The sequence below is a fragment of the Anarrhichthys ocellatus genome, unplaced genomic scaffold, assembly GCF_004355925.1.
Source record: "Anarrhichthys ocellatus isolate YVR2014 unplaced genomic scaffold, GSC_Weel_1.0 scaffold13, whole genome shotgun sequence".
Taxonomy (NCBI): domain Eukaryota; kingdom Metazoa; phylum Chordata; class Actinopteri; order Perciformes; family Anarhichadidae; genus Anarrhichthys; species Anarrhichthys ocellatus.
Window position 1 is genome coordinate 8,427,249 of NW_022280043.1, and position 11,198 is coordinate 8,438,446.

At 41.9% G+C, this 11,198-nt stretch overlaps 1 protein-coding gene across 1 annotated transcript; it reads right to left on the reverse strand.

Moving 5' to 3' along the window:
• Positions 1-781: 781 nt before the first annotated feature.
• On the reverse strand, positions 782-10,565 carry akirin1 (akirin 1). Its single transcript, XM_031853219.1, has 5 exons — positions 10,185-10,565; positions 3,497-3,625; positions 1,863-1,991; positions 1,289-1,360; positions 782-1,200 (listed from the first exon to the last, which is right to left on the reverse strand). Exons 1-5 carry the CDS (start codon positions 10,390-10,392, stop codon positions 1,190-1,192), a joined length of 549 nt encoding a protein of 182 aa, XP_031709079.1. The 5' UTR covers positions 10,393-10,565; the 3' UTR covers positions 782-1,189.
• Between the last annotated feature and the right edge of the window lie 633 nt (positions 10,566-11,198).

Here is an 11,198-nt window from a genome sequence, read left to right on the forward strand (position 1 = left end):
CGGGAAAAAAAAAATTAAACCGTCTTTGATCCACGGTGTCATATATTCAAATAGTATACACCGCCTAATTCAGTAAAGTGCATGGAGGTTCAAGTTTGATATAAATGTTGCATTGACTTACATGAACCACACGGTGGCGGTAGAGTCCACAATCAAGAACAAAGGAACGGTGTTCAATGTTTACATTGGAGGTCGCCAGAGTTAAATGCTGCACTTTTAAATGCAGCCTCCCATTTATTCATGAATGAAATGTTTATCAGCAGGTGATTCAACAGATTTATTAATCACCCTGAGGGTGCTAATTAATCATGGTATTGTCATTTCTTCAATACACAACTTGACAACTAATATTTTAATCAATATTATATTGTATAATCCCTTTGAGAGAACAATTTCTTTAAAACAAGTTGCTTATGATCATTAACAGTCAAGAATAGCTACTTCATGGAATGATTTAAACAGGAAAAAAATAAATCAAGTTTGGCATTTTTGCTAGAAAAGTGTCTCACAAAAGCACCGGCTTCAGCTCCAGCTGAGATTGTGTGGATTAAATTGAATTTTTAAGGCGACATGGATGAGACGTCTTTTAGGTGCTCGGGGAAAAATGGAAATGTAAACATCCGCAACTCAACCTGGCCATCTTTACCTGCTGAGACGACCATGTGAGAGGACTACAGAACGTGTCACTAAAAACATCTCAGACAACAGATTTGAATCACAGAACTTTTATTTTTTTCAAAAGGGAGAAAAATCCACATTCTCAGGTAAATAGTTGTGGGGGGGGGGGGGACGACGACAATGTGAGAAGCAGGAGCCATTAAATACAGCTGCTGGAAGATTATACAGAATGATCACATGAGCCAAAAAGCATTGTTCTACAGCGCCGGCAAGAGATTTGACACAGATCTGCTTTAGTCAGGATTTTGAGAAAGCGCATATGAACAAGAACAAAAAAAAATGCTTCATACATAGTTTATCTTTCAGATTCTTCTAACTTTTGGCCAGCAGCAATAGTTTTGAAGTAAGAACTCAACATGTGGATTAAAAAGAGGATAAACCATGGCACCCAAACAGTTTAAAATGGGGGGTTGGGATAGGGAAATAAAATGAAAATCAACTGGAGGGAGGGGGAGGGCAGTAGAAGAGCAGCCGTCTAGTGAGAGGGAGCTGGGATCTCATCACGGTGAGTTCAAGAGACATCTGAAACACAGACGATAGTCAGTTCAACCCTTTTCACTCACAACACAGATCAAACAAAGAAATGGAAACGGTGGTTTAGGATACTTACAACTAGCAGGCCGGGCTCCGTATCTTCGCATGATCTGGTCTTGTGTGAATTTCACAAAAGATTCATATTGTTCTGGAAAGAGAAGAAGATTTAAAAATGGTGAGGAAGCGTGCTGCAGATTCAAAGTCTTTTTGTGAACATCTCTGCCGACACAGAACAGGAAAAACTGCTAAATCTCTTCTTCTTTGTCCTCTTTTCAGGGAGCAAACTACACAGCTGTGCATCGTAGCAGACACACAGTAAGACTGCCGATTCTCGCGTGTGTTAAAGACTTATTGTGGATGTAATCTGGGTAAATACAGTTTGGCTCCAGCTGCTAAACTTCTACCATCTTTATTCCACTTGTTTCCCCGTTTACAGACCGTGGTATCTGGAAGTATAAGTAAACTCTGTTTGGATGCCAGCGCTGCAGACGTTATCAGTTATGAAAAGAAAACACATACGCATAAGGGAGGGGGCAGGATGCTTCTCATTACACAGTGACACTTCTACTGTACTTCACTGACAGACTGTAAAACATGCTGTCCAGATGAATAGTGAGTGCTGCGGTTTTATATATTTTTTTGTTTATTACCTGCGAGTTTTGTGTTAAGAATCTGTTCGTACTCCTCCCGGATCTTCTCCTCGTGGTCTTTAAGCAGCCGCTCACACAGGTAGCTCACCTGCTTCAGTGTAAACGAGGGCTGGTCCTTCCTTGAGGCACCTGAGAAACACAAAGAAAGGCTGATTCAGTCACATCTGTGGCACAGCGATGAGTCACGCAGACAGAAATGTCCTCTCTCCAGAAATAGGTGCTCAGCCAGGTGCAAATTTACAGCTTTGCTCTTTGTCGTCCCTCACCTCCGTCAGCCCACAGGGTCATGCAGCACTAATGTGAGCCCTCTCTCTCCCCTCCCACAATGCCTCTGTCACAGTGCAACTGGAGCCAGCTTTAGCGAGGTGATCCTTTACCCAGCGGTCTTTGAGGTTCTGCTGTAAGCCGTTTAGACTAAAACGTTTGTAAATCACAGGAGAGGATGGCAGAGCGCGGATGAAGGTTTAACGGCCGTCTCTCAGAGGCAGAAAGAGGCCGTGTTGGTAACGGTGCAGTCGGTGTGATCTACGAGACCATCCTGCAGAGTGATTAGGAAGAAAACGCTGGAGCCTGAAGGCCCGGGGCGGGGATTACATCCCGCACCCAAACTGCAACACCACTGCTGCAGCACAAGTTTGTTCCCGAAGAGGAGCAAAAAGCAAAAGCACCATGTTTGGCAATATAAATTATCAATTATGTTAATTTTTTTATTCTATGATGGGCTGAAACAAACTGAATCCATCACAATCTACACGCATTTCAGGCGCCAGGGTAGCAAAAATAAACGTTTTTTTTCAGTAAATAACTTGAGTTGAGCATAAAGTTATGCCTATATGGACAGACGGTTTGAAGAAAATAGGTGATTTTGGACGTTTACTTATAAGACATCTGGATTTATTAATGTGTTCACAAAGAAAAGATTGCATCATATCTTTGTAGATATGAAGCATGAAAGTACAATGTATTTGTAGTTCCATCTGAAAACATAACTATTCTGAGGGAACGAAAGCCGACTTTTCAGGAATCTCAACAGGATATGACTGAACTCGGAGGAGAGAGACATCTCCATTTCAGGAGTGGGCTGGATTTGGCACAAACAACTATAAATCTTTCATAAACTCACATCTGGAATCACAATTCCTCTGCCCTTGTGATTGTTTTTGATGAGCAGCAGTAGCCTGCCTCTTTAGACTCGAGTTGGTCATGCAGGTCCAGCCAAGGGTCTTTTGGCAGGCCTTGCAGAACGAATGACCTTATCATTCCTAACCGTTACAAAGATTAGGCTTAAAAAGGGGGTTTTTGGATGGTTTTCTGCTGTCACTTCAAGGACTTGCTAACCAGAACAAAACAAAGCAGACATGTTATTTAAATCACCCGTGTAGCAAAAGTACAATACAGCTACAGCTGTGAACAAATCTACAATAATCTAAACATTGACGAAAATGTAATATAATTGGGCAGTCAGACCTAGATAACTGCCATCACAAAAACACACGCATGTTAGTCTGGAGAACATCCATAAACTGGCACTAATAGTGCCATGCTGTACCCATGTACATGACCATGGCCTTTGGAGTAAAACCATAAAACTCATGTGTGTGTGTGTGTGCACGGTCAACCCTAAATGCTCTTACCTGGTGGGGAGCTGGGAGCGTTGAGGGAGGAACTGGAGCTACAGGCCTCGGTCTGGTTGAAGGCCCCTTCCAGCTGCCGCCGCCTCTGGATCCGGCTGTACTCCTGACGGAGGTTCTGGAAGATCTGCTCTGTAGGGAGCAAAACAGAAACAAGGACACAAACCGTTTAAAACAGGACAGAGGACGCCCCAAATAATGAAGGCGCCACACATTTCTTCAACCCTTTTGGCGGTTGTGAGGCGGTGCTCCCAATGGGCTTCCAAAGCAAACTCAATCCCGACTTTCTCACTTGGTTGCTTGGATGTCAGCACCAGTGTTATTACTGAAACTTTAGCTTTTTGTGATGAAATGGCCACAAATGTACAGGTTTTTAAATGCATCATGTGCCGTTTAAGTCTCTATTTCGAACGTGAAAAGGAATTATGAATCTATCCAGTCGTAGTAATTGTCCCGATTGCTCAACAGTGATTCATTACAGGAATTAATCAGCATTTTCATTAGTTTGGTCTTTAATGCGTGTTCTTTTCGATACTGCACCCACCACAACCACATTCAAAACAATGCTGAATGTATTCCAGCATTAATTAGGACTATTACAGGAAGGCGTAATCATCCACACTGAAGATAAACTAAAGCTATGCTCACTTCCTCTGTCGTTTCTCACCTAACACGGGTTCCAAAATACAATCATCAACAGGAAGTAGAGGCGTGACAGACTGACATGAGTGACATACCTACTACAGCTGTAACAAAGACAGAGCTTACTTAAAGACAAACTTTTTTTTGTCTTTGACTATCACTTTCACTTCTCTTCCAAAAGTTATTTATGACGTCAGCATCACCACAGCTGGTGAGAAGGCTCGCATTAAGGCTTCAACACAAATCAGCGTTCTTCACTGAGCTGTAACAAAGTAGAAGCCTCTTGTTCTTCTGAGGCTTGTTCAGTGGTTGTGTAGATGCTTGAGGTTTTGGTGGATGGAAGAAAATAAACTGATCTATGTGATATAAGACTGCAATGCAAACAATGTCAAACATTACGTGTCTCACTGTAAGATCAACCAGAGCTTCTAGCCTTACTGGCCAGCTACGCACTGTTTAAGCACGAGCCCTGATAAATCATGCTAATTCATAGGTTAATTACCGATTAAATATGTACTCAAGATGATCTGCATTACAAGTATGTACAGAAAACTTAAAATACCATATCCTTTATTTTTTATGTTTCTCACTGAAACTGGAGTTTTCCAATGATCGTGTAGGATGGTTGTCTTTCCAAAGTGCCTGCGTTGTCACAATCATTTAATCTACGGACAGTAAGCCAACTGGAAAATGGCACCTGAGCCCACATCTAAAAAGCACAACAGCAACAACATGACACAGTTGACCAATATCGGGTCGCAGTATGGCGAGGGCAGCGTAGAGGCTCTCTGAGAATTGGGTTTGCACACTGCAACAACCGTTGCTTTATTGGTTAAGCTGCCATATTGCCTGTGATGACACACTAATCTCAATTTCACTTCAAGTGTACTGCTGGTGCTTCCAAGGAAGCTCAAAACATCAAAGATGTGCATGTTGACTAGGGTCTGCAGTTCATGTTGTGTTGACAGAATCAACCCAGATCAACATCAAGCAGACAGTATGTGTGTCATGAAAAAGCCACAACAATCATTATTAGCCTTAGAATTTATACTTTATAGTACAACATGTATCACAGGTACAGACTTAAATAAAGTAAAGGTAATACAGGTACTGTAGGTACACATTGACATGTCGAGAAAGTGGCTGTCTATCATCTCAAATATGTCCTCCTTAGGATAAAGCCCACGCTGCAGCTGCTGTAACAGCTTAACATAGGTCACAGCCGGCACACACGTATCTAATTATGAAGCTTAAAGTTCAAAAAAGTCATGGGGAAAAAAATGAGACAAACACCATGGCCTCAAATAGTGCTGTTAAGCAAATGTTTAGGCGGGACTTTATCTCACTCAGTCCACACAGGAGGTGAAGTCTTTATACATGCTGCGCCTCTATCTGGAGCACCGTGCCTCATTTATCTTGGGTGGAGGGGGCTAGAAGCCATGCTGCCACTTCAGCCTGCTCATCGGCGAGCTTGGATGGATGGTGAGGAAAGCCACGTCATATTTTATTTTATTTGTGTGTTGACTTTGAGAGCCTCTGTGCTGCATGTCTTGTTAGTACTTGACAATGTATAAGAGTCTCCTGATGATGATACTACGTATATTAATATTCTCACTTTTTTCATTGTTTGTAAAGCATCAATATTGTATAACCTTTTCAATATAATCTTACATTCCGTTTTTAGGTTTATTTTGTAACATCTGCCTCTTGGGACTACAGATGAAAAATAGCCTTTTGGCTAACTCTGGCGCATTTACAGAAATGTTATTAATGTGCACTCTCCCTTATCAAATAAACCAATAAATAAAAAATAAAATATGTGGTCACTTTTGAACCCCTGCTCTGGCTGTACGTGGCCTCTGAAACCTTCCAGAATCAACAATACTGGACCCTAATCTGACAGGCTGTTTATCGAAACACCACAGGGCCTTTCACTTGTAATAAAGACATGTTTTCAACCCACGGGGCTGTAACAATGACTTAAACAATTAGTAGACAGAAAACTGATTTAGGTCATTAAGATAATCAATTTAAAATGCAAGTCATTTCTTGAGGACAAGTGCCAAATATTCACAGAACCCAGTTTCACAAGTGAGGATTCACTCCATTGTATATCATCGTACATGACATTGGGTTTCTAAATGTAGGTCTGGAGAAGCAAACGTGTGAAGACGTGAATTTTGATTCTGACATCATAGAGACTAACCAATGAAAAATAAGCAGATTAAAAAATTACAAGAAAGAGTTGAAGACATAGCTGCATTTATTGATATTTTTTTTAAATAGTCTATACTACAGAGGTTTATAATGTATTAACTAATTGGAAAAGACAATATATGAGTGTAGCCACACCAGCTGAAACACAGGTTTTAGTTAATCTCTGCAGTCAGCAACATGCTGGCTGCAGAGACTAACTAAAACTAAATTATTTTGATAGTATTGATAGTACTACAGTTACGACACTTGAGTTGCTGAACGCTGACAACAAGAAAGCTGGTCAAAGCCACAGCTGTTGAGATTAAACTGACAGAAGTCTCAAATGCATGGGTCCAATGTTAGATAACACTATTCCTCAGTACAGTGGCCTAACGAGTGAGAAACCCTCTCCTCACTTCCAGCTCTGCCAACTACTAGTAGCTCAACTGTGGGCGTTGCTTGGCAACAATGACCCTGCCACAACCAGGCCAAGCAATCAATCACAGAGACTTCCGGGAGAGCCGGAGGAACACAGAGGAGAAAGCCTCGACTAAAAGGCTTAGGCACAGACCAAACAGTGAATACCACATGAGATCGGACAGATAGATTGGCCGTGGTGGTGGAGAGAAAACAAAGCTGACTCATTTCCTTTCACCCTCCACTGCTAACGAATTGTGTGTGTGTGTGGGGGGGTTTCGAACGTCCGAACTGCCAGGTAGTAGCTTGTGATGTATTACGGGTCAGTAGAAGTTGCCCTCCTGCAGCAAAGAATTTAAGTGACCACTAATAGTTTGGGAAAAAAAGCAGACATGGGAAACTGCAAATCACTGAATTGTTTTTAAAAGGAATAAATATGACATTCTATCGTAAAATGATAGCAAGCCCGATGCGCAGTAGATCGTTTCCAAAGTCTGGACAGATCAGCGAGGTCACAACTCCTCAATGCATTTGCATCCAACTGTTTTAAACATAAAATCTTCTGAACAAAGAGCTTCCCGAGCAGACAGCAGGCCATCTTTAGCCCTGAATATACGAACAGTCTTGCAGTCTGACCAAGGTTTCAGGCCTGAACTATGACCTGCCTGCTTTTCTACCCAAAATGCAGTTGGGTAGTACCAGTCCAGCCTCATGTCATCTGGGGAGGATTTTAGTACAGCACCAGACTAGACTAGCAGCACAAGAATGAGACAGAGGAGAACGGAGTGAGTGATCCTATCTACATTATGACATTATTACCTAAAAGGTACCTTGACAGGGTCGGATCCCTGCGCACGCGCACACACACACACGCACACGCAAACCTGAATAGCTGGAAAGCATGTGTGGGTAAAGACGGGTGGGAGGGATGACAGCTGACCTTTCACCAAATACAAAACTGCTTTCACTTGGCAAACCGCAGCAGAGAGGCATGCTTGCGACACCAGTCCCATAAGGGGGCCTTCTTCTGGGTGAAGGTGAGTAGAATACCTGCTATCTGGAGCTCATGCTAAGCAGACAAACTCGGAAAGAACTGGAACACCCAAGAGGCCTGTTGGATTCTTAACATAAGGTTCAGGCTAAATAAGCAACATCAGAACAGACAACCTGGAAAAAACTGATAGGATTCTTTTTTTGTATTAACATAAACATAGCTCCACTATGAATACTACTCTGTGAGGCAACCATAATAAGCAAGTCAGGCTGTGTAAATGATGTCAGCAATAACAGGGGCATTAAAATGCGTCTTCACCTCCAGGTATCTGCAACTGGAAGGAACAGCCCTCTCTTCTCAGAAACAAAACGCCTCTTCATCACTATAAATCTTTTGCTTACCAGCATGACAATTACACAATTCACCAGAAGCCAAAACGCTTGCATTTCACAGGAAGCCGGCTGTGAAGCCGTCTCCATCATCATCTACATCTGTGTGTCAATGCCCTCAGCAAACCGCACACCAGCATCATCTTACAATGATATGCACCATGAAGCACATTTTTTCTTGGTGCAAAAAAAACAGGAACAACAGAGAGTGAGACAATTTGGCCTTTGTCTTAATAAGTGACGCAGCTGGCATATTGTGCAAAATTGTTTCAATTTAAAAAACAATCATCACTAATAGCTCACATTTCACTAATATCCCAAATCCATTGTCATTGTTGATGTTCATATATATTCTTCGATATATATTATATATATTTATATTGTACATAGGAGTTCATTGTTCATGCTTAGTTTCTATGTTCTAATTTGTTGTCTTTAATGTCCTTGTTTTGATATTTTTCTTGTTTATTTGTATACAAACGCATACAGGGCGAATAAAGCTGACTCTCATTTCACTTTCATTTCTCAGGTAGCAAGTTAATATTCACCTCCCCCACAGGTAAATGGTCCATGAATAACATCACCTGAGACCTAAGTCAAGATGCACAGAACTATAGAGGAATAACATATCATTTGCCCAGCCTTAGATAATTATGTTATGTGAAAGAAACAAGGACATTTAACCCCCAGTGACAGCCACAGCCACTAAGGAAACATAAACCCCTGGATCACTCTATCAAAAAGCTTCTTCTCCAAGCAGTGCCAATAAAAACTGGTTATGAGGAGTGCTCAGATTTCTTCACTTTCAATACTTCGTGGCAAGATGGAAGGCAGTACACTTCATCGCAACAGGAGGGCTGAATAGCACCATAAGTAACCCTGTGCTTTATAATAGGCTGAACTATAGGAAATGGATTTATACCCACTGGGGAGCACATGATGACAATCTACGAGTTAACAGCACGGCTTAGCACAGGTAGTACAGCGGTCTCCATCTTGTAATCCTCTCTCATTTCCCAGCAGTGATGTGATAAAATAAATTCAATGACATCAAGCTTTTCTTTTTTTAATTAACATTCAAAAAGCGTAAGGATTAGGCCTCACTGGTATCACACTGCCCATATCCGAGTGCCTGGCACATGCAATAAGCCTCACTGGATCGCAGTGCAGACATCTAGGTAATTATCTTGTGTCTACTAGTGTGCCCCACACCCGTCCAATGCTCACAGCGGAGCTTTTCAAGTCAAAAGGGAGAGTAGATGACAGACATAAAAAGGAAATGAACAATGTCCTGCAGGCCCCGAAATGGCTGTGGTGCATAATGGTATAAACCCCCACCTCAATGCAAGACAATTGTGGCACTAAAGCCAAGGCACATTAGCCAGGCAGCTCCTAATTAACAGCCTGCCATGATGTGCCCGCTGCTGTGATGCCATTTGTCTTCTCAGGCGAGCCCAACAGGCTAGATTGTCACCCATGTGTTAAAGTACGAGCAGGGTATTTTGTTTAAAGTCCTTCCAGTTTTCAAATACATGGTTTAAATGAATATATTAACTGATTTAATGGCCACGAGTCTATACTATAGCTGCAGATTGTACAGGCAAATCTGAGTCAGTCATAAACTAACTATATTCAATTTGTCCCATGCTAGAAATAGCAACGTTATTTGATTCAACGTTAGCTATACAGACAACTTTGAAGCTAATAATTTCATGGGCAGCTCAGCATTAGCTTTAAGCTAATTCACTCAACTATACAATACAAAGAGCTGGCAAGGTGCCACCGACGAATACCTATAGAGCCACCTCTATTTTTGTGAATCCACTGATTTATTATGATTTGCAAAAATGATCTGTGTCGGTAACTTGGCACCGACGTTTCCCCTTCCTGGCGGTAGCTTAGCTTAGCGAAGCTAACGTTTAGCCTCCAACCCCCATTCAGATTCTCTCAATTGACGTTAGCTAGCTATCACTTCCAGTCCACTCCACCCAAACCCCCTCCCCCATGACACCCACCCAGGAAAAAAACGTCAAAATCGGTTTAAATGTCATACCTGGAGTGAGCCTGTGTTCGCCTCCTCCTATGGCCGGAGGAGACATCGAGTGCGTTGGGCTGTCGACTGGAGGACGGAGGTTGCATCTTTGCGGCGACGGAGTGCCAGGAGTCCCCGGTAGAGGGTTGCACCTTCTCCGCTTGGGAGACTGGGGACTGAGGAGGGCCTCAAACTCCATCGACCGCTTTAATGTTGCCCCACAAGCCATGTTGTTAGCTAAAGAAAATTGGAAAAGTAAGTTGGAGGAAAAACGACCCGCAAAACTGTTTTTTTTGTCGCTCGTGGTTTTGTACGTTAAACGTTGCTCGATTTTTCTTGAGCCTTTCTTCCTCTCCACAACAACGGATTTTCTTCTCTGAGTAGTAAACCAACTGCCGACCGTGCCTGCTGAATTTTTAAAACGTCACAATGGCAGACCGTACCATTGAAGAAAAGAGGGGGGAGCTTTAATATTTACAACATATTTTGTTGTATATTTCACTAATTTTAATTGTCATTCTTACCCAAAGGTATTTCTTAACATTGCTAGTAATACATTATTGACTCAATTGGCAATTGTTTTTCTCTTTAACAGTCTTTACGCTACGATTTCTTGCCACCCAAACCTATTGATGTTGTTGAGGGCTTTGGTTTCCGTTGAACTTAAATTGAAGGTTCACGAGACGTCTGGTGGTGGAGGTCAGGTAAATCAAGTAGATTAAAAATTAACTCCAGTGTGATTTTACTCTTTAATCTCCTTCAGAAAGCGGGAGATTTTATATATTTACTGTCTGTCAACTAGTAACCGGCTTCCCATTGTATTTTCCCATTGTGTTTGCAAACTTAACACAATGGCTGCATGGTAATAATGACTTAGAATAGAGTCCCTGAGCAGCAAAGTTCTCGACCACACTATACACTGTGACTGAAAATAGGAACTGTACTTGTATGTACAAAGCATTTGTATAGTATGTATGCTAGAGATTATTTTCTGTTCTTGTCTTGCTTTGTTTTATCAGCTACATTGCTCCATTT

Bases quoted from the DNA above. Each gene is read 5' to 3' on its own strand.
- akirin1 (XM_031853219.1), bottom strand. From the start codon at position 10,392: ATGGCTTGTGGGGCAACATTAAAGCGGTCGATGGAGTTTGAGGCCCTC. The intron at 3,626-10,184 runs GTATGACATTTA...TGCTCCCTACAG, and splicing joins CGAACACAGGCTCACTCCAG to AGCAGATCTTCCAGAACCTC. The intron at 1,361-1,862 runs GTAATAAACAAA...TTCTCTTTCCAG, and splicing joins TCTTAACACAAAACTCGCAG to AACAATATGAATCTTTTGTG.